This window comes from Mastacembelus armatus, chromosome 22 (assembly GCF_900324485.2).
Source record: "Mastacembelus armatus chromosome 22, fMasArm1.2, whole genome shotgun sequence".
NCBI lineage: Eukaryota > Metazoa > Chordata > Actinopteri > Synbranchiformes > Mastacembelidae > Mastacembelus > Mastacembelus armatus.
In genome coordinates, this window is record NC_046654.1 from 8,082,581 (window position 1) to 8,103,129 (window position 20,549).

At 40.6% G+C, this 20,549-nt stretch overlaps 1 protein-coding gene across 1 annotated transcript in view; it reads left to right on the top strand.

Annotated features, from left to right (window-relative positions):
• Window positions 1-20,549, top strand: part of pacrg (PARK2 co-regulated) — a 118,200-nt gene that overhangs the window by 65,029 nt on the left and 32,622 nt on the right. The window contains exon 4 of the mRNA XM_026305906.1: window positions 2,210-2,359. Within this exon, the coding sequence (XP_026161691.1) occupies window positions 2,210-2,359 (150 nt within the window). The remainder of the gene's footprint in view (window positions 1-2,209; window positions 2,360-20,549) is intronic.

The window sequence follows — 20,549 nt, forward strand, 5'->3', positions numbered from 1 at the left end:
CATGACTCAGGCTGACATTTTGCCTAATTGCTTTTAATGTGTTTGGATGTGTGGTGGTATGTGTGTGCATTTGCATGTTTGTGTAATTGTGTGCATATTCAACTATGTGTGTATGTTTGTGACAGTTTCGTATTTGCATATGAGCTGTTTTAATACGGGCAGTGGGTGATGCGGTGTGCTTTGAGTGTCACACAATAATTTAGGGATGTTGCTCTGGTTCTGTCTCATTCTTCTGTGGCAATTTGAATATGGTGGTAGGGATGGGAGTTGTTACAATGGCACTGAAATCACTACTCATACTGATTATCGGTTTGGTACTTTGCCATTATTTTAATTGTTTCTGTTGATTTATTTGCTAGAAAAAGAAATGAATTCTATGAGGGTTTAATTAACATTGCTTTATTATTGTCTATGGTGAAAATATTCTGTCTCTTAGTAGCAATCATATTAGGTCTGTGAACATTATACAGCTATGTTATGATATGTATTCCTGCACTGGAACTTAATGATAATTTGATTGCTAATATATACTCCCTAGTTGGAAATTAGTGTTGTCTAAATTGTTTTTATTTTCACAATATTGATATTTTATTGTGTCTCTTATCAAAGTGTAGTTTGTTAATTCACCACAACTGACTGTTATATTTTATTTTGTTAACCTGCACATTAATGGCGGTCTCCACCCAGGGACGGAACATGGAAATGAGCTTTTAGTTATATTTGTGCAATAACATATTATGCATTCTCCTTGTTAAATAAAATAAATGTGGGGGATGCTGTATTCTAGTACCACAGCAATGCTTGGCCTCACATTACCTTACATACAAATGAATCCCATGAGTTCCAAAGCAGTGATAATTACAGAGTTTAAATGTGGTAAAAATAAATGCAGTGATTTCAGATCTGTCACTGGTATTAATTAGCATTGATATTAGGGGGAAAAGGTAGGATCGGTGCACCTCTAGTGACATTACTTGAAGGGAATTAGTAAGATACCTGCCATATGTTTCACATCTCAAAAAGCAGGTGTCAAGAAAGTATAGGGAAACATAGACTAAAAGAGAGAGAGAGTGTTAAGATTGTGTGTGCAACTATAAACGGATATTTCTTAAATGTTTTCAGTTGAACCTGTGGCAACACAATTTGTCAGGACCCCATCTTTTGCATCTGTTAACCACTGCAGATACTCTGTGCATTCATTATTTCTCTTTGAGGCCAATAAACTGGTTTAAAGCTGGTTACTTTAATTTTTTGCATTTATCTAGTGTCTTTTATCAAATTACAAACCTAGTATCAAAATATTATTTTGTTTTTTTTGTTTAGCTTTTTGATTCCAGGTAGTTAATGTTTCTTGATAGTTCTGTTGCTGTTTCTCTCTCCCTTGCTACTTCTCTCTCTCACCTGCTACTACATTTTATTCTCCTGTCAACCACAGACTCTTGGTGCCTCTGCTAACATGCTAACTGTTCTTCTTTATGTCACTTTCTTTTGAAATGTTGTTTCAATGTCATGGTTTTCATTTTGAATTTTGTATGTGCTTTTTGGCAAAATCTGTACTGCCGTTAGCATCCTCTTTTTATAAAAATCAATTGACAGCTTAAGCTTTAGTCTGTTTTTCTTACTTGGGTTATGGTTGTTTTAGATTGGAATTACCTTCACTCATGCAGAAGCTCAGATAAGTAAAATAAAGAACAAAAAATATGTCAGTCTTAGTTTCTAATTGCAGTTACAGTATTTTTGAACCCTTCACTCTCTGCCTGTCATATCTCTTCATGTCTCTTTATGACATTGGGTTTTGCCCCCCCCCCCCCCGCTCTCTAAATATTTGTCTCTCTTGATCTTTCTAGCCCTCCATCTCTCCCTCCACCGTTCTCTTTTGTTGTCTCTATCAGTGGGAGATGGAGTTAAGTGCAGCTCTAGGCCAAATAGCCCAGTGATTGGCTCTCACTTACTCCTGCCTCCCCAGTGCATTTGAAATCACTGATTGCAGACAAGCCAGTCTAAATCAAAGCCCAGCTATAAAGGAAATGCTTTCAAGGAAAGGGGAGTGTGCAGGGGTTAAGATTTATGTGTATTTTGGCTGTATGTGTCAGCTAAACTCACTCACATGTGCTATATAGTTGCAGACATCACAATCACTCTACATTTACTGTACTTCCACCTTAGCTGAGCTTAATTCCTGAACTTTGCCATTTGTTCTGCCCTCCAGATGCCCTGAATACAAGGAACCGGCAGGTGATATGCACCACGCTGAAAGTCCTGCAGCATCTGGTGATGTCCGGAGACATGGTAGGAGAGGCTCTAGTGCCCTACTACAGACAGATCCTCCCTATTCTAAACATCTTCAAGAACATGAACAGTGAGTTCCAATCATTCAAACAGTTGAGTGGTAATTCATGAACAGATGGTGCATCAGCATGATGTGTCTTTGTGCTTTTGGGTGCACAGTCATTGTGTAACCTTTCTGCTATAAATCATTTTTTGTACTAGTGCTATTTCTCCATCAGTGAATTACATTTGTTAGGCAGTGATGGGTATTCATATAAAGTGTGTCTCCTGTGTTATTTTGGTGGTTAGGTTAAAGCAGATGATTCCATAGAACTGCTCAGTTTGCAAAACGTTATACAGGTGTAAAGTGTCTCTTTTTGTTTTGAGTCTTGTGGTTTCCAGACAGAAAGCACCCTGTTTTCTGTCCATTCTTTTCTCTGTGGAGACAATGTGAGCGCCTGTCCCTAAAACCTTTTTCCTTTTTCTCCCTCCACTTAAACATCCACTTGACAGAGAAGCTCCATTTTGTCCTTTCTACTGTCAGTCAGGCTGCTTTGTGCTATGCTGTTGAGGTGGAGACTTTGTCCTTGCTTTCTCTCTAAGCCTCCACCTGGGTGACACCACGACCTGGGAAGATTGGCATCAGATAGGCAGGCCTCTTTGTGTGGTTGTGTCAAAGCCCTTAGCGTGGTGTGACATGATGCGGGCCCACTCAAGGCTTAGAGGCACAACCAATCCCATACACTGCTCACCACGCAGTCAGTAGGATGTGGAGAGTGACATTGTGAATCAATCATTTAAACACAGGCTTTAACAGAAGAAAACACAAGGCTTTAGTCTCTTAATCAATATCCAATTTGAATCTCTTGTCTCTTTAATTCGCGTACATTATCTGTTACTATTTGCTGAGGTCTAAAAAAAGGAAGAAGAGAGCCAAAAGAGATAGCAGGGAAAGACAAAGGATGGAGAAAAAATTAGAGCATGGCCTTATGTAAATCTCCTCTGTAAATTAGCTGTCAAATCAATCCCCTAAACCGTTTTGAAGCGTGGGTTTCTTCTCTGCAGCACAGGCTCAATAGTTGGCCGATGAACCCCACCAGGAATAGTTTTTACTCTCCCTGGTAGTTACCACCCTGGCCTGTCTACCTGCTCGCCTGCTTGTCTGTTCTCCTGTAGTGGGCATTGATTAGACCTGAGTAACCTCTCACCTGGCAGACATCCCTGCTATTGACCACTCCCAGAGGGACCAGTTTGGGACAGAGAGGTGATTTTATAGTGGTCAAAGCACAGAACACAGTCTGTTAATCCAGGACAGTGCTTCCTCTTTAGCAAGTTATAAACATTCAGTAGAATTTTTCTCTTTAAAGTTTAGTTTGAGTTGTGGTTGAGCGACACTGAAAGTTCAACCAAAGTCGGATATGTATATGTAAATAAGATTACATTTAAGTTCATTGATAGATAGGTGCAGCTCTTTCATAGGGCTATTATCTCTCCAACTGGTGTTTTAGTGTTAGGTGAAGTGTTAGTTCATGTTCTGCACCACCCACTCCCTGCCAACACAGAAAATGACAACCTTAAATACATAGAATGGAAACCTTTCTTTTAGGGACAAAACACTCTGTGAAACAGAAGTCTGTGTTCTTTCTCTGTTGTTCGCTATTCATTTTAGGATTGTTGTTCTCTCACACACTCTGTCTGTGCCTTTGTTTCTGTCTCTCTTCTGTTTTTTGTGGCTTGTTTATATTAATATCAAAGCTTTCACTGAAGTCTATCTATTATCTAATATCACTTATACACACCTCCAGCTCCATCCCACGCTTAGCTGGCTGTCTCAGCCAGAGCCAGCATGCTGCTTCAAGCAGACAGACACCATCATTGTGTTCAACACACTAGAGGACACAGAGGACTTTCTAGTAGTGTGTGGTAACATTTCCCTTTGGCTGTCCCCAAATGTAACTCATAGAGACATGGCTTCCCTCTTATCTTCTGAGCCACAACGGGGCCACTGTCCAGTATGTGCCAAGTCTTTGTGTGTGTATGTTGACATTTGTGTACATCTGTCATGAATAGATCTGTTGTGTCCAGTATGCAGCTGTTGGATTCAGTGTAGAAGAAGGCTCCAGCGTTCTGTGTCTGTCACTCTCTTTTCACTGTTGTTTAGGTCTGCCAGCCCCAGGCACATAATGCTCTACTAGATATCTACCACATTCTCACATATACACACATATACACACATATACATTCAAACACAGGCCCAGTTGAATCTACAGTTCACAACCTGACTGTCCCTGTCTCCCCACTTATTCAAGATGTGAATCAATAGGCTGACAGCAACTGCTGTAGGGTCAGAGCTACAGTTAGATATCACCAGCATCTCATCATGGGACAGATCCCCTAGGCTGTGTTCACACACTCTTGCTGTGTCGCTCCCACTCCGAGACAAGGTTGTGACCTGTTAAATTGGTCTGTATGCAGGCCTTATCTGAGCTATTTTCCCAGGGTCGGAGCTGGAACTTAACAGACATCTCCAAAATGGACCCTCTGGTGTCTTTTCACTCAGACAGAGCACTGGACCTCTGACCAGGAGAACACACTCTTGACCCACATGCTCAGCCTCTCTGGGATCTAAGCCTCTGAAGAAGACACAGCTCTGTTGTGCAATGAGAAAATATATGCCTGTTTAACTCCAGGCAGCTGGCTGCCATTCTTGCCACTGACACAGTAATGCGTCATCTTGAAGTGCGCAGTAATGAGCAATCACACAGTATCACTGTCCTTGATGTACCCTTTTGTCTCCTGAATCAGCTCTCTCTTTTGTTTGCTTTGTGCCTTTTCATATCAGCTGTATTTGTGTATGTATGTATGTATGTGTTTATATGCACGTGATAGACAATGTTAAGGTTAGTGTAAGAATTCCTCCAATGCAATTTGCATGGCTCTCTTGTTTGCTTGGTGTGATGAATTCTATCCCTAATGAAATGCAACAACGTTCTTTATGAAGGAGAGATGTGCTCCCTCATCTAGCAAATTCCTCTTCTGAGCTCAAAGGAAGGACAAACTCCTCTACAGAGACTTTAAATTTTCTAAGAAGAAAACATTTGTTCATAGGGCGGCAATACGGCTGATGATACTTACCTATTTTAATGAATCATGTAATCTATGAAAATGACATGACTAACCTATATTAAACACAGATTCTTCTTTCATTAATTACATTGATAAAAATGTAAAATTCAGTGTTTCCACTATCAGGTACATTTATTCCATTATGTCACAATGTTACCTTACCTTACCCTTTAATCTAATCCTGATACGTTTCACACAGTGAAAAACCTATAGAAAAAAAAGATACTGGTGTCTGATCGGTACTCTTTATCTGTTGAGGTGTCAGAATTGGCATCAGGAAAACAAAAACCATATTTGTGCAGCTCTAGTCTGTAGTTTAGTTTACCCTACAGCCTTACCAGTATTGGATGTCTGAGGCTAATGCTGATAATCAGTTTGTGTGAATCATTCAAATCCAATATACTGGATGTTTTCTTTTACCTACACATACACTAAACATACATTTAGTGACAAAGACAAAATATTTTACGGTTGGACATGATTTAAATAAAAGACACATAAAAGTATTGTATTAAGCAAATCTCAGGCATGTCAAATGACTCAACCACCCACTGGCTAGTACATTCTGAGAATAGCTTATTAATTAAAGGCTTTGGCTCCTTAAAAGCTTCCATTCAGCTTCGCTATTTCATAGTTTTCAAGTGAAGCATAAATGGCCAAGGACTACATAGGGGACTGTTTTTCACGATGACATCATCCTCTACATCGCTGTACATTGTGTCTAAATGTAGCTGATGTTTGCCTGGAGGGCTCTTTGGTATTTATTTGAGCCTCCATTGTAGCATTGTTGTTGTTGTCGTGATGATTTTCTCTGCTTATCTGTAAGGTGTAGGTTTTTAAACCCCTATTCATCACTGACAAACCCTCTCTCTCCCTAACTCACACACTCCTACATATATTGCACACACACTCTGTGGTGATCTGGTTAATTTGGTCTCCTTTATCTTCCAGCTACGAATGTGGCCAGCTATGATAAGATCTCACCCATGTGCACTGGTGATCCTAAACACACAAACACACATAGGTTGTGATAGCGGCTCTCTGTCTTCTGTGCCTGGGTGACTGGTGAGGTTTTTGTGTCGGTGACAGATGCAGCACTGTGGTTGGCCACTCTGTCTTCCCCCGGGGGCCTGCTTTATCTGTGTATCACATGACACACACATGCACTCATGCTCACAGCTCATGTTGCACATCTTTATAAATACCGCGGATCAGTTAGAGCCCCCACTGATCGGTGAAGTGGAAATAAACAGGAAGAGATGGCTGACCTCATAACCCCATCCTGCGCCCTGATAGAAGGACATGGACAGTCACTAATACGAAGGCAAAGGCATTTTTATCAGCTGTGGATGGAGCTCATATACATGGAAAATCCTATCCAATATATTTTTATTAAATTATGACAGGAAGGCCAGGGGTATGCCAGTCTACTCAGCTACCTGTGTTCTTGTCCACATTACAACATATTGCTCCTGTTTAGTGCTATGACACTGTAATGTTGTTTATGTGCTGTTAGGATAATTCCTGGGAATTCCCATTCACAAACATTAGCTTTATATAATGACCTTTTCCAGCTGCTCTGAAAAATGAATATACTTTCATGCTTTCACTGTGTACACTGTGACACAGCACAGGGGACCATGCTCACACACACTCATGCACATACATACAAGCACACACACATTAAACCCATGGCTCCTGTGTAATCCATCATCCTCCACAGACACCCAGAGCTTCTTGTCCCTGTGGACGACAGAACACACACCTCATCTTCAGCCCCCGTCTCCTGTTCCGTGTACCCTTCTCCAACAGGAGATATCTATATATCAAGCAATCACAGCCTGCCACGGCCCTTCCACCATTAAAGTACAGACAGAGTGGGAGAAACAGAAAGAGAAAAGAGAGAGATGGAAGAAAAGACAGCATGAGTGAGTGAGCTATGAAATCTAGGTAATACTAAGCTCATCTGTTCTTACCTGCTCCATGTTAGCATGCTTCACAGCACATAAAGACTCTGTCCTTCTTTTGTGAAGCTTAGGAAAAGGCTGTTGAGGAAAACTGTGGAAATATATGTTTATATTAATACATCCCCCTCCCCCTCACACACCTCCCCATCTCCCTCCACACCTATACTCTACTCCTTCCGCCTACGGGTATGCCCACCTGGCTCAGTTAATTTCTATTGTCAGCAGGTCTGAGGCAGAGCAGCCAATCAAGTGTGAGCGTCAGCCCTTGGGCCTGCAGTCACTCTGCGGCTCCAATTTAAAGGTCAGCTGATAAGCAGCTAGATTCATGCATAATCTAGGTTGCTCTGCAGGCAGGCAGTCAGACTGCTCAAGAGAAACACACACCTACACACACTCAACTGATAAACACATTATACCCACGGTCCATGATTGACCCTCTCAAACTTTTTACTTTGCAGACTCTGATGGACAGTCTCCAGCTGCTTTTTGTCCCACATATATGTGCTGCCATTGTTTCATGAGGTTAGATAATGTACATTTACTTACTTGAGGGGAACAGAAAGAACTTGGCTTTGTATTTGTTGATTTGTTCTTTAATTTGTACATAGTGCCTTTTGAAACTTGAAGCACTTAAGGGAATTATAAGATCCACTCTTTAAATGGCACAGAGCCCTGGGGCTGGCAGTATGCTTAAGATGAAACAGAATTTGGCATCTATGCACAGGCAGTTTGCAACTTTAGCAAAGCACCACTTCAAGTACCGAGGCCAGCCAACCCAACCTCTCCCCAACATCTCAATGTAAAAGATCAACAGAGTTGTGTGTACTGCACTTCATAGCAATTTGGTCGCAAAAGCCTCCAAATTAAATTTTGTAAAAAAAAAAAAGTTTAAAAAAAGTATTGTGTAATCTCAGGTAGTGATCACACAGGATGCCTTAGAAGTGATGTGCTCCATTGTACTTTGACACCCTACAGGTTTGAATGAACAAACAAATGTGAGTTTGTTGTTTTCTGGTAATTAATGTTTATCAGAGAGCTCCAGATGGTCAGTTACAATTAATCATAGCCTTTCTTCCAGGATAATGTAATTCCCCGTTCCCCTAAATTTCTTGCATGCATTTGCACATACACACCACTTCTACATTTCTAAAAAGTGCTACAGCAGTTCACCTGTCTTCATTGAGCTCACTCATTTCCAATACTAAATCTTCTACATTTATTGATGAACTAGAAACAAGGAGCTGGAGAAAGCTTTTAAGTGAATGTTAGGATGAATAAGATCACGTTCACTGGATAGTTACTTGTAATCTGGCCCACGTATGAAGTTCTAGTATGGAACGACAAGTACTCAATCTCAGCTTCTTTCATTCTTTTTATATCCAAGTACCACTCAATTACCTAATTGGATGAGTTATGAGGGTTCTTTTCTCTTCCCATTCCTTTCCATCTCAATAAGATTAACAGACTCTGTAATTAATGAATTTGGGGCACTCTGAAACGATTCACAGGATTGTCCGGGCTCCTGGGACCTGACATGTGTAACACAATTATTGAGGTGTCGAAATTAGACAATAGAGTGAGATGAATAGCATGAACATTAGCTGTGTTTGCAAATGACAGGTAATCATTACAGTTTGAACATGGATCACGGCGATAGGCTAGTTTGTTATTTCCGTCAGTGTCCGTGTGTGTGTGTGTGTGTGTGTGTATGTGTGTGTCATTGAGAGCCAATGAGTCTGATAGTTTTTGATGTCATTTTAGGTATATTGTTGTGTATGTACCTCTGTCCCTATGTGTGCCTTTTTGTGTGTCATGACTTCCTAGTAGCGAGCAGTGAGCTCTGCTGCAGCCTCACACCGCATCACTGTGTTTGACATTTCCACAGGCGGCCAGCGACAGAATACTGGTGTGTATGCAGACATTTGTCCAGCCCGCTTTGGCTCAGCATTTGCACACTGCACCAGGTTGCCTGTCAGCTTTCATAAACAGCCGCACCTTCACAAACAGGCCTGCCGCTTGAAAGTAAAAAAAGCCCAATTTCACAAAACAAATAACAAATAGCATTTTTACAGTCTCCCTAACTTCTAGTCCCAGGCAAGGACACACAGTAAAACAACAGAAATAAATTAGATTTTTCTAAGCAGTGTCAGGATACGGTCCAGCAGAAGAGTAAGGCGACTTACATTAGCATGAGATTTTTTCCTATATATGTAGTCTAAATTTGGAGAAGGGCAGCTACATTTTGGACCCTTTCGTAAATTACTAAAAGGCATTTTAATATATTAAGAAAATATATTCTTATCTAAAGAGAGTTCACTACTTTTTTTCTGACTTGAAATACAAAAACATTTGTAGGTCACTCATTGAGAATTCCTTAAGTTTGTCAAGCAAGTCATCCATCATAATGCCTCCACTCCTGTCATTTTCAGTGTCTGTCTCCTGTATGTCTGCATGCTTATATATCCACCCCCTATTATTTCCCCCCTCTCAGCATGTTTTCTTCTGTGACAGACAGAGGGGGACTGACAGAGGTAACCTTATCTCCTCCATTCTCACACTGGCACGTCAGCATGCGGCAGTCACAGGCCTTACTATCTTTAATAGATGTAATTAAACTCCCTTCTAACGTTCTACATTCTAACGCTCACCATTGAGAATCCTCTCCCCCGCCAAAAAAAACAAAAAACAAAAAACCCTCACACAAATCCCTTTAAGGTTGTCTTAGCCAAGTCTTGTCCAGGATCCAGACAACAGTTTTTAGCTCCCAGATCTAATGTTTCCATCTGGCTCCAAAGCTCATATTCCCCTAGACATCACAAAACATGAATCTTATATATCTAGAGTGTGTAACAAAATGTGATATTTCTTTTATTTGATGAAGACGCTCATTCTGATTGCTGCCATTAAAATAAAATGAATAAGCAGTAACTGTTGTTACAATTTTTTTTTATCATGCATCACTTTTGAAGACAAAATAATTACACAAAATAATGTTTCCATAAACAAGTAACAAGAGCAAATTTTAATGGGCATGCAAAAAAAGAAAAAATCTATCAATATATCTATCTGTCTATCTATCTATCTAGATAGATATACAGTGGGTACGGAAAGTATTCAGACCCCTTTAAATTTTTCACTCTTTGTGTCATTGCAGCCATTTGCCAAAATCAAAAAAGTTCATTTTATTTCTCATTAATGTACACTCAGCACCCCATCTTGACAGAAAAAAACAGAAATGTAGAAATTTTTGCAAATTTATTAAAAAAGAAAAACTGAAATATCACATGGTCATAAGTATTCAGACCCTTTGCAGTGACACTCATATTTAACTCACATGCTGTCCATTTCTTCTGATCCTCCTTGAGATGGTTCTGCTCCTTCATTGGAGTCCAGCTGTGTTTAATTAAACTGATTGGACTTGATTAGGAAAGGCACACACCTGTCTATATAAGACCTTACAGCTCACAGTGCATGTCAGAGCAAATGAGAATCATGAGGTCGAAGGAACTGCCCAAGGAGCTCAGAGACAGAATTGTGGCAAGGCACAGATCTGGCCAAGGTTACAAAAGAATTTCTGCAGCACTCAAGGTTCCTAAGAGCACAGTGGCCTCCATAATCCTCAAATGGAAAAAGTTTGAGACAACCAGAACTCTTCCTAGACCTGGCCATCCAGCCAAACTGAGCAATCGTGGGAGAAGAGCCTTGATGAGAGAAGTAAAGAAGAACCCAAAGATCACTGTGGCTGAGCTCCAGAAATGCAGTAGGGAGATGGGAGAAAGTTCCACAAAGTCAACTATCACTGCAGCCCTCCACCAGTCGGGGCTTTATGGCAGAGGGGCCCGATGGAAGCCTCTCCTCAGTGCAAGACACATGAAAGCCTGCATAGAGTTTGCCAAAAGACACATGAAGGACTCCCAGACTATTGGAAATAAGATTCTCTGGTCTGATGAGACCAAGATTGAACTTTTTGCCGGTAATTGTAAGCGGTATGTGTGGAGAAAACCAGGCACTGCTCATCACCTGCCCAATACAATCCCTACAGTGAAACATGGTGGTGGGAGCATCATGTTGTGGGGGTGTTTTTCAGCTGCAGGGACAGGACGACTGGTTGCAATTGAAGGAAAGATGAATGCGGCCAAGTACAGAGATATCCTGGAAGAAAACCTCTTCCAGAGTGCTCAGGACCTCAGACTGGGCCGAAGGTTCACCTTTCAACAGGACAATGACCCTAAGCACACAGCTAAAATGACAAAGGAGTGGCTTCGGAACAACTCTGTGACCATTCTTGACTGGCCCAGCCAGATCCCTGACCTAAACCCTATTGAGCATCTCTGGAGAGACCTGAAAATGGCTGTCCACCAACGTTCACCATCCAACCTGACAGAACTGGAGAGGATCTGCAAGGAAGAATGGCAGAGGATCCCCAAATCCAGGTGTGAAAAACTTGTTGCATCATTCCCAAAAAGACTCATGGCTGTACTAGCTCAAAAGGGTGCTTCTACTCAATACTGAGCACAGGGTCTGAATACTTATGACCATGTGATATTTCAGTTTTTCCTTTTTTAATAAATTTGCAAAAATTTCTAAATTTCTGTTTTTTTCTGTCAAGATGGGGTGCTGAGTGTACATTAATGAGAAATAAAATGAACTTTTTTGATTTTGGCAAACGGCTGCAATGACACAAAGAGTGAAAAATTTAAAGGGGTCTGAATACTTTCCGTACCCACTGTATATCTATATATATGTACATTCACCTCTGTTTCATTTTTCACTGTAGAATCTGTGTTACACTTAATGGTTAATCATAAAACATTATGGTTCAATGTGCCATAAATCTTTGGCTCCATATCACAAACAATACTTATATCGCAAAAACTTTTATTTTCATATTTAAAAATCCTAAAATATAAAATACCATATTTGACACTTTTTTATTTGAAATGTTTGAAGTAATAGCCATTCAGTGAATAACTATGGCTGTCAGGATATTTGGTGTTTTCACACTGGGGCCATAATACTTAAATCTCTATTTCTCACTGACCCTGTGCTCCTAAAATTATCTCTACTGGCCATTTAATGGCAGCTTTGAGTGCTTTACTCCATAAAACCTACGTTTGACCAAACTGCATTTTCTGGGAAACAATGATGGTGCCCTAAAGCCAGAACCTTCAAGCTTCAGCTGTATGGGTATATTTGTTAAAAAGAGCTCAACAAGAGCCAGCTCACCTGAAAGCTGCATGAATTGATGGTGAAACACTGCATAAAAAAAAACATGGCACATTTATGAATTGTAAATAACTGTAAATTGTAAAATCACAACCAATGCATCTTTTGAATGTGTTCGCATGAAAACTGCTTGATAAGTGTTAACAGTGTTCCCTGAAATTAATGGAGCCACTTGCAGTTTTTATCTGTAAAAAATGTGCTTCAAGCACTTACACCTTTCACTGCTGCAACATTGCTAATGGTTAAAATCATTTGAGAAAGAAAAGATTAATATTTCATATTTTTAATATTTTAATATTAGGCTTCTGGCAATGCAGTGTTATAATTTAAAATGCATATTGTACGCTATTTGCATAATTCATTCATTGCAACTTCATCTGTAAATTATCTTGTTACCACACCAGGCACAGAAGACCATTGTCAGGACCTCTGTGTGTCTCTGTGTGTCTCTGTGTGTATACAGCCAACCACACAGTCACCGCTGCACAAACACTGAGAAAATTCCCACATAACTGTCTTATTTACTCTTAGTATCTGTTGTGTTACACTGGCATGCATTCAGGGTACAACCCTCACACACACAAATTGTCCATGGCCTTCAGAGTCAAGTGAGGGGCTATAAACATCAATAATTTATGTGTGCTTCATACCACCATGTGGAATGTGAAGTATGCCTGCTATGATCTAGGTTATTTCTTTGTGTCTCTTACAGACTCATGATGCAGATGACCTTGATGAATGCCAGATTACCAGATTGTATATTGTGACTTAAAAAAAACCATTTAAATGAAAACATAAAATATAATTATAAAAATGAGTGGAAAGAGCATCAGTGTGGAGTTTGCATGTTCTCACTGTGTGCGTGTGTGTGTGTGTGTCTGGGGGGTGGGTTTTCTCCAGTTACCCAAGCTTCCTTCCACAGTCCAAACAAATGTAGGTTGGAGTTAGGTTAATTGGCAAATCTAAATTGCCTGTAGCTGTGAATGTGATGGTGAGTATTTGTCTCTCTGAGTTAACCCTGTGATAGACTAGCAGTCTGTACCCCACCTCTCGCCCAGTGTCACCTGGGATCGGTACCAGCCCCCCCCGACCCTGGACCATGCCAGGGAGATAGAAATATGTGGTAGATAATGGATGGATGGATGTTTCCAGTATTTCTTTGTTTTTTTCTATAGTTTATAACAGCAAAAACAGGCCCTGAATTTATATCCTGCAACAGGGCTAATAAAATTAACACTGTCTAAGCTCCAGTACCAACAATATTATCTCTTTCTCCATGTGTTCTTCTACTTCTCCTGCTTGTTTTTTGTCTCTGCATTTTAGTTTTTTTTCTTCCCGACATATCTGGGACCATGCATGGCTTTCAGTTTTTGTTCAGTGGAGCCTGTGTGGTAAAAGCTTCGGCCTCTTTCTTCTGTACTGCAGGCCACCCATAATGCTGTTCTAGTGTTGACGTCAGTGAGATGAATAATTCACTTGCTGGACTGTGTAACTTCTTTAACATCCTGACCCCCCACCCCCATCCCTCCAAGCTCCTGCACGCCGGTGACACTTTACGTACTCCCCGAGGAGATGCACCCATGAGTGTCCTCCTCTCACCTCAGCTCATCTACTCCGTACCACCTTCTCCCATCAAATATTTAGTCAGTGTGGATAGAGAGGCGAACATCCCAGGCTCCCCTATGGCTTTCTCTCACTGTCCAACCCAATCTCTCCTTAACATGCTATGTGCCCTACTGTTCTTCTTAGCTCTCTCTTTACGCAAATAGGGCAACAGGGAATGGAATGAGATGTTGAACTTCTAAAACATTAAGGTTTCTACCCCCCAAGTGGCCCTGTCAAGCAAACTGAAAACTCCATGCTATATGCTGGATGTGGCCTGCCACTCTCTAGTGCAAAATCTGCTCTAGATAGATGCTTTGTGGATCATAATGCTTAGGTGCTAGACTCATCCATTCACTTTATTGTTTGTAATAGTAACAATACTACTCAGTGGCCTGCCGACACCCCCAGGATGCAGGCTGACACAGCCACATATTTTCTCTACCATTTCTCACTGAAAGAAACAGAAAGGCTGAACTATAAGGTATTCTTTATTTGAGCATTTTGTATCTATCAGATTCTGTTGATGTTTGACATGCTTGTCACTCAAGATGATGTGTACGGTGATGGCGAAGGTGTGGTCATGTGTGAATATGTTCCAAATGGAATAGCCATGTTCACCTTTTGGAGGTGAACCACCAATTTTCTCAATCAGCTTCTTACTATAAGAAATTCAGTCTTAGAGATAACACAGTATTTTCGACCAAATTTAGAAGTTAATAGTTTTTACTTTGCTTTTCTCACTGGTTTGAAGTGGGTGTCCTCATTTCATGTACAGACATGAGAGTGCTATTGTTCTCAAGAAAATAAATTAACATATTCCCTTAAGTGTAAGACTAGTACTTTATTGACATAAGGTTGTTAATTCAAACTCAGATGGCTGCTTATTTAGTCATTCATTTAGAGGAATAGATGTGAAGCAAACATACACAGTTTGTGTCAGTGGTGATGCATGCATGCAGGTGTACAAGCTCAGAAATTCAAGCTTGTGTTCAGAGCATGTGGTAGCCCCTGAAGGGTCATGATCTCTCCTATGTGTTTGTCATCACAACTTTTGTTCCCGCCAGGAGCCCTGCTACACTGGGCAAAGAAAGGTCATCTTCCCCTTAGATACCAGCAGGATAAGGATGCTTATAGATCATAGCCATCGAGTCTCGATTTGATATCATGAGGTTCTCTGTTGTTCATTTTAAGTAGTTTTTAATTTTTAAAATAAATGTAGAGAGATTGTTTTACGTCTGTTTAGGAGCTGAGCATGTGTTAGACAGTAGCTTAGGAATGGCTTTCTTTGTATGTTTATAGCACAACATATAGAGATGTACTGTGGCAGTTTGGCTCACAGTTTGTTGTATTAAGTATTTTCATTTAGGGCATGGTGTGTGTATGTTCTGTGAACCCAGGACACATGCAATAGTGTAATTTTAAATTTAATTTAAAATTTAATTTAAAACATTGCATTGTTATTTATCGTAACCGAAGATTCTGTGAATTGGGCGCAGCCTTTGGGCTGTTGCTATGGGTCATATCCCCTCTTCGTGTCTGTGCACTGAAGAGAAATTCATTTATGCCCATCATTATGCCCCATTCATTTATGCCCAGAATCTTGGGTTATGATATGTAACCAACATTCTGTCTCATTGGCGCGCAGCCCTCTGGGCTATTGCTAATGCTCTACGCCTCACTGGGCCCGACCACCCAGGAGAAGAGTCCGAAAACCAAAGGAATGCAAGTAACCGCCTGACCCGAAGCAAAGCAAGCACCAGGTGGGATGCGTAAGCACTGGTTTCATATAAATTACGACTGGGAGACTCCCATGACAGCGTGAGAGAGGGATGAGCTCGCAACATCCTGTAAATAGAAACGCACACAGGAACACGGGGAGGCCCATGAGGCTGCCGCGCAAATGTCTTCCTGACAAACCGTGCAGGAGAGCCGTCGAGGACAACACTCCTCTAGTGGAGTGTGCACGGATGCTGACTGGAGGCTCCCTGCCCAACGCGTAGTAAGCCTGTGCAATGGTCTCACATAGCTAGTGAGACAAACATTCTGCAGAGAGGAGGGAGCCCAGTGAACACTCTCAGTAATGAACAAACAGGCTCTCCGAATGGCGTAACTCCACCATGCGTTCTACATAACATACCAGAGGAGAGGGGATACGACTCATAGCAATAGCCCAGAGGACTGTGCACCAATGAGACAGAACTGTTCTTGTTGAATATGTGGCCGTTGAAGCAGGGTTATATATCCCATTTCCCCTTCTCTATTTATATGTTTCTGTTTTCCCTGACATGAAGACAAGCTGGTGAATGGTTCAACTAAAACCGACATGTGTAGCTTGTCATCCTTGTCCCTCACACATATGATGAAGTGATCTGTATTCTTGCAAGAGGTTCCATCCTTCACTAGAAAGTGCAGAAAAAAAAGAGGCTTCTGTCACCTGAGATAAGGTCTTTCTGTGCAACAAGGTGGAGCTCACAGCTGCTATGGAGCTACTGTGAAACAGCGACAAGGATACACATCTCCAGCTTGAGGAGCAAAGAGAGGAAAGGCATATGCATATGTTGTTGAAGGTTATGTGAGACCACACAATTTGGAGTTCAGCTCTCTCGACTTTAAATAAGATGCTTTCAACTTGAGAATGGTAGTTAATGATGAATGCAAGCCGCAGTACACTGATTGGAACATTTAAGAGCGTGTGTGTGTGTGTGTGTGTCATCTTTATTTGAGATTTTCCCAATATTTTCAACCAGCACCCTATCAAAAAGCTGATGCACATACTAATTAAGGCAAAGACACTTCAGAAGTCCACACCAACATGACGTCTCTAAATGTCTGTAAGGGTATAAATGAGTAGTGGCATTTCAAAAGCTATGGAATATTTGGACTAAGCTGCCTGTGAGCAACAAATTCTGTTGTCTCCTCCATGTTTGTGTTTTATGTATTTAAACAGAGATCTGCTTACTCATATGACTGTGTGTGTTCCTACCCAGAGCTGAAGTCACTGCAGGGTGGCCTTTTATTAAAGAGCTATAATGAGTGAGAGCCATCATGAGCCAGCTTGCTTATTGATTACCTATAAAGAGCACTCTGTGGAGACATGCTATGATCCATAGATAATGCTTTGCACATAGAGGCTCAGCTTAGTGTGGTTCCAAAGCTCTGAATCGCTGCCCATATCTCAAACTTTGATGACCAGTTCAAAAGTACCTGGTGTCGCTTTAGCGATTGGCCGATTTGCTGGTTGGAGGAACAACTAAGCCAGTCAGAGCCTTTGTGGATGGGACACTGGGCTGTCAGTTGATCAATTGGAAATACAAATTAAAACCAGTCTTTAACTTAACTAATGAATCCATAATTATGCTAATTATTAGTTGCGGCCAAGTATAAAATAGATAGAAAAATCATCCACCTCAACCAGCTCCAAGAGCAAACTACTGCTTCGGTTTACACATTAATGGATGAGTAATAATACTCTAAATCTTTAGAGTATTATTACTCATTTAACATATTATCATATAAGTCACAGTATTTTATTTTTCTACTACATTACATTACAGCACATTAAATTACAGTAAATATTAGTTACTTTTACTTAGACTGGGTTTTTACTGCATGAGCTTTGCTTGTAATTGAGTTTCTTCATAGTCTGTGGGTCCAGCTGTGTCCCCGTTTGCTACTACGTTGACTGTGTTTAGTTCCCACTATTTTATTTTCATGTCTGAACTCCTACTGTAAAATTTATGCAGAATATAATAACATCCCTCAAACATAATTCATGAAAAATGAAAGCTACATAGCATGTGCGCTACCTTTTGCCAGATATCTCACAATGCAGTTCTTTGCATTTGATAGATGTGCAAATTATGATTATGTAACCGTACACCTGCCAGCGTGTGCAAAAGGCTGATGATTGAGTATCAGATCTCAATTTACTACAAAGTATGGAGTACTTATTCTGTTTGGTATAGTCAATGACTAATCAAAACAACAGAGTGATATTGTACTTAGCCCAGTGTAACCTGCAGAAAGTTCAATAGACATTTTCTTGGTTAATTGCATTGTCAGTTAAAATCATAACACAGTCTTTCTTATTGGGGGTATTATCTAATCCATGCCCTATAGCTGATTTGCTGCCAGACTTTAAGATAATATCGAAAATATGATACATCTTTCATAAAATATTGATCATTTTAGACCAATGATGCAAAATCTGAGTTTACAGGCTTAGGCTGGCTTGTGCAATCCTGCAGAGTAGGAACAGTAGGCTTACACATTTGATATAAAGACTTGTCTGGACATCACAAGGGTTGTTGCCAAGTAAGTTAGACCCACTAGCAGGCTTGAAGCTAATGGTCCATAACACTGATAGAGATGAAATATGTACTTTAATCAGAATATCTCCACATGAGTGTTTGTGTTGTTTTACTTCTTGCCAAATACAATGTATCACTTATATGAGGGTATATAAGGAATTGCACATCTCTGATATACAACATGGCTAAAATGAAATCCACACTACATGACCTCTTCCAAACTGAATTCTACAGCAGATTGTATAACAGATTTTAATGCAAGTTTTCTAAGGTCATGTTGATTTACAATGGCACTGCATGTACTTTCCAGTAGATCATACTGGGGATGAGAAAGCACTGCAGCAGCACTGGGGATGGACAGAAAACATACATTTTCTGTAAGTAAAGAGAGATACATGTGAGAGGTGAGCTTGAGGAGTTACCCCATCACTAGTGATCCATGCCCACACCCCCACCCCACACCCCACTAACAAAACACACATACACACACATGCCTCAGTTCATTTCAATGCAAATAAGTGTTCTCTCTTCTGGGAGGAGAGCTTGGCAGACTGCATTTTCTGTTCTCTATCATATGGAGGATCTAGATTGTATAGTGAGCTCTCGGGCGGAACCAAGCAGCAGTGAGTACATATAGCGCATTGCTTGCTTGAACTGATTTATTGAGTTTTATGTTAAGTACCAGCCAGTTTTTATTCTGGCTTGTTAGATTTGCACTTTGTTCATGCAGGAAGATGTCATGCTCATAGTGAATGATGTGTGTTTGCATTGTCTTAAATGTACTGTGTGATTTAATTGTTTCACATCACACAGTTGCTGCATTGTTATGCTGATATATTGTCCATTGCGTACTGTATGCCTACAGTATTACAGATGAGGCTTGATTCTTTCACCCTCCCAGTGGGCCTTTGTCCTCAAAAGAATGGAAGCTCCTCACTTCATCGAATAGATTACAGCCAATTAAATGTGTCCGTTATCACCCATTAATTACCGCCACCACTTCTGCTAGAAATAGACCTGACCAAGCAACGGCTGTGGACGTGAAATTGACCCAAATACATCAAGATGAGTTTCCATTTTTTACCTCTTTAATCAGCTCTCATCAACAGAGGCCTATCATCGAACAGAGTCATCTTTCACATTGATTCCCAGTGAGATATATATTGCTAGGAAGCATGCATTTAGAAGGTTTGTGTATGTATAAGACATGTGCACACATGTGCATGTAATTGCATATGGATGCATGGTCTGGTTTGGTAAGTATTATCGTATATATGGATTTGTGGTTATAGCTATGGGTACACACTTTATGCATCCTGTGCACTCAGCACGTGCCAGTGCAGTGTGCACGTGCCGGGTTCTTTGAGGTCAGAGCTGATGGTGTGGGCTCCCTGAGAGACAGGCAGCAGCCCTGAAGGATTGACACTCTGTGACACCTTTCTCTGTCAGCCTGATTAGTCACCTCTTTAATGTAGCAGTCTATATTAAGGCTGTTATGTGAATGACAGCCTGACACTTGCCAGCTGAATAGGGCTGATTGAGGCTGATACAAAATCTCAAGGCATATGAATAACATAATACTGAATCACCTTATTCCATCAGTGGGTCAAAATTGCAACAGTGTCCTCCAACTACAATGCTTTTGTAATTCAGATGTATTTGAATGTGTCTGAAAAACTGCTTTCATTTGATACTGTTCACTGAAATTTCAGAGAGCGATCACATTTCAGGGGAATTTCAAGGGAAGATCACATTTAGTCTCCATCTACCTATTTTTCTCTCCTTATCATTCTCTTTTGTACTTTTCCCTTCTTTACTAGCTCAGGAAAGTCGACAGCTGCCCCCTAACTCAGAAATCAGGCATTAGAGGAACAGGCTGACAATTAGCCTGCTATTGCCTCAGTGGGATGGGATCAGAGTAACAAGACAGAAAAAGTGAGAAAGACAAAGAAGTTTAAGATGAATTCCTGCCCTGGGAAGGACACATTTATGAGTGCACATTATTCACTCACAGGTGTGTTTTCATGAGGTTGTATCAGAAAGTGCA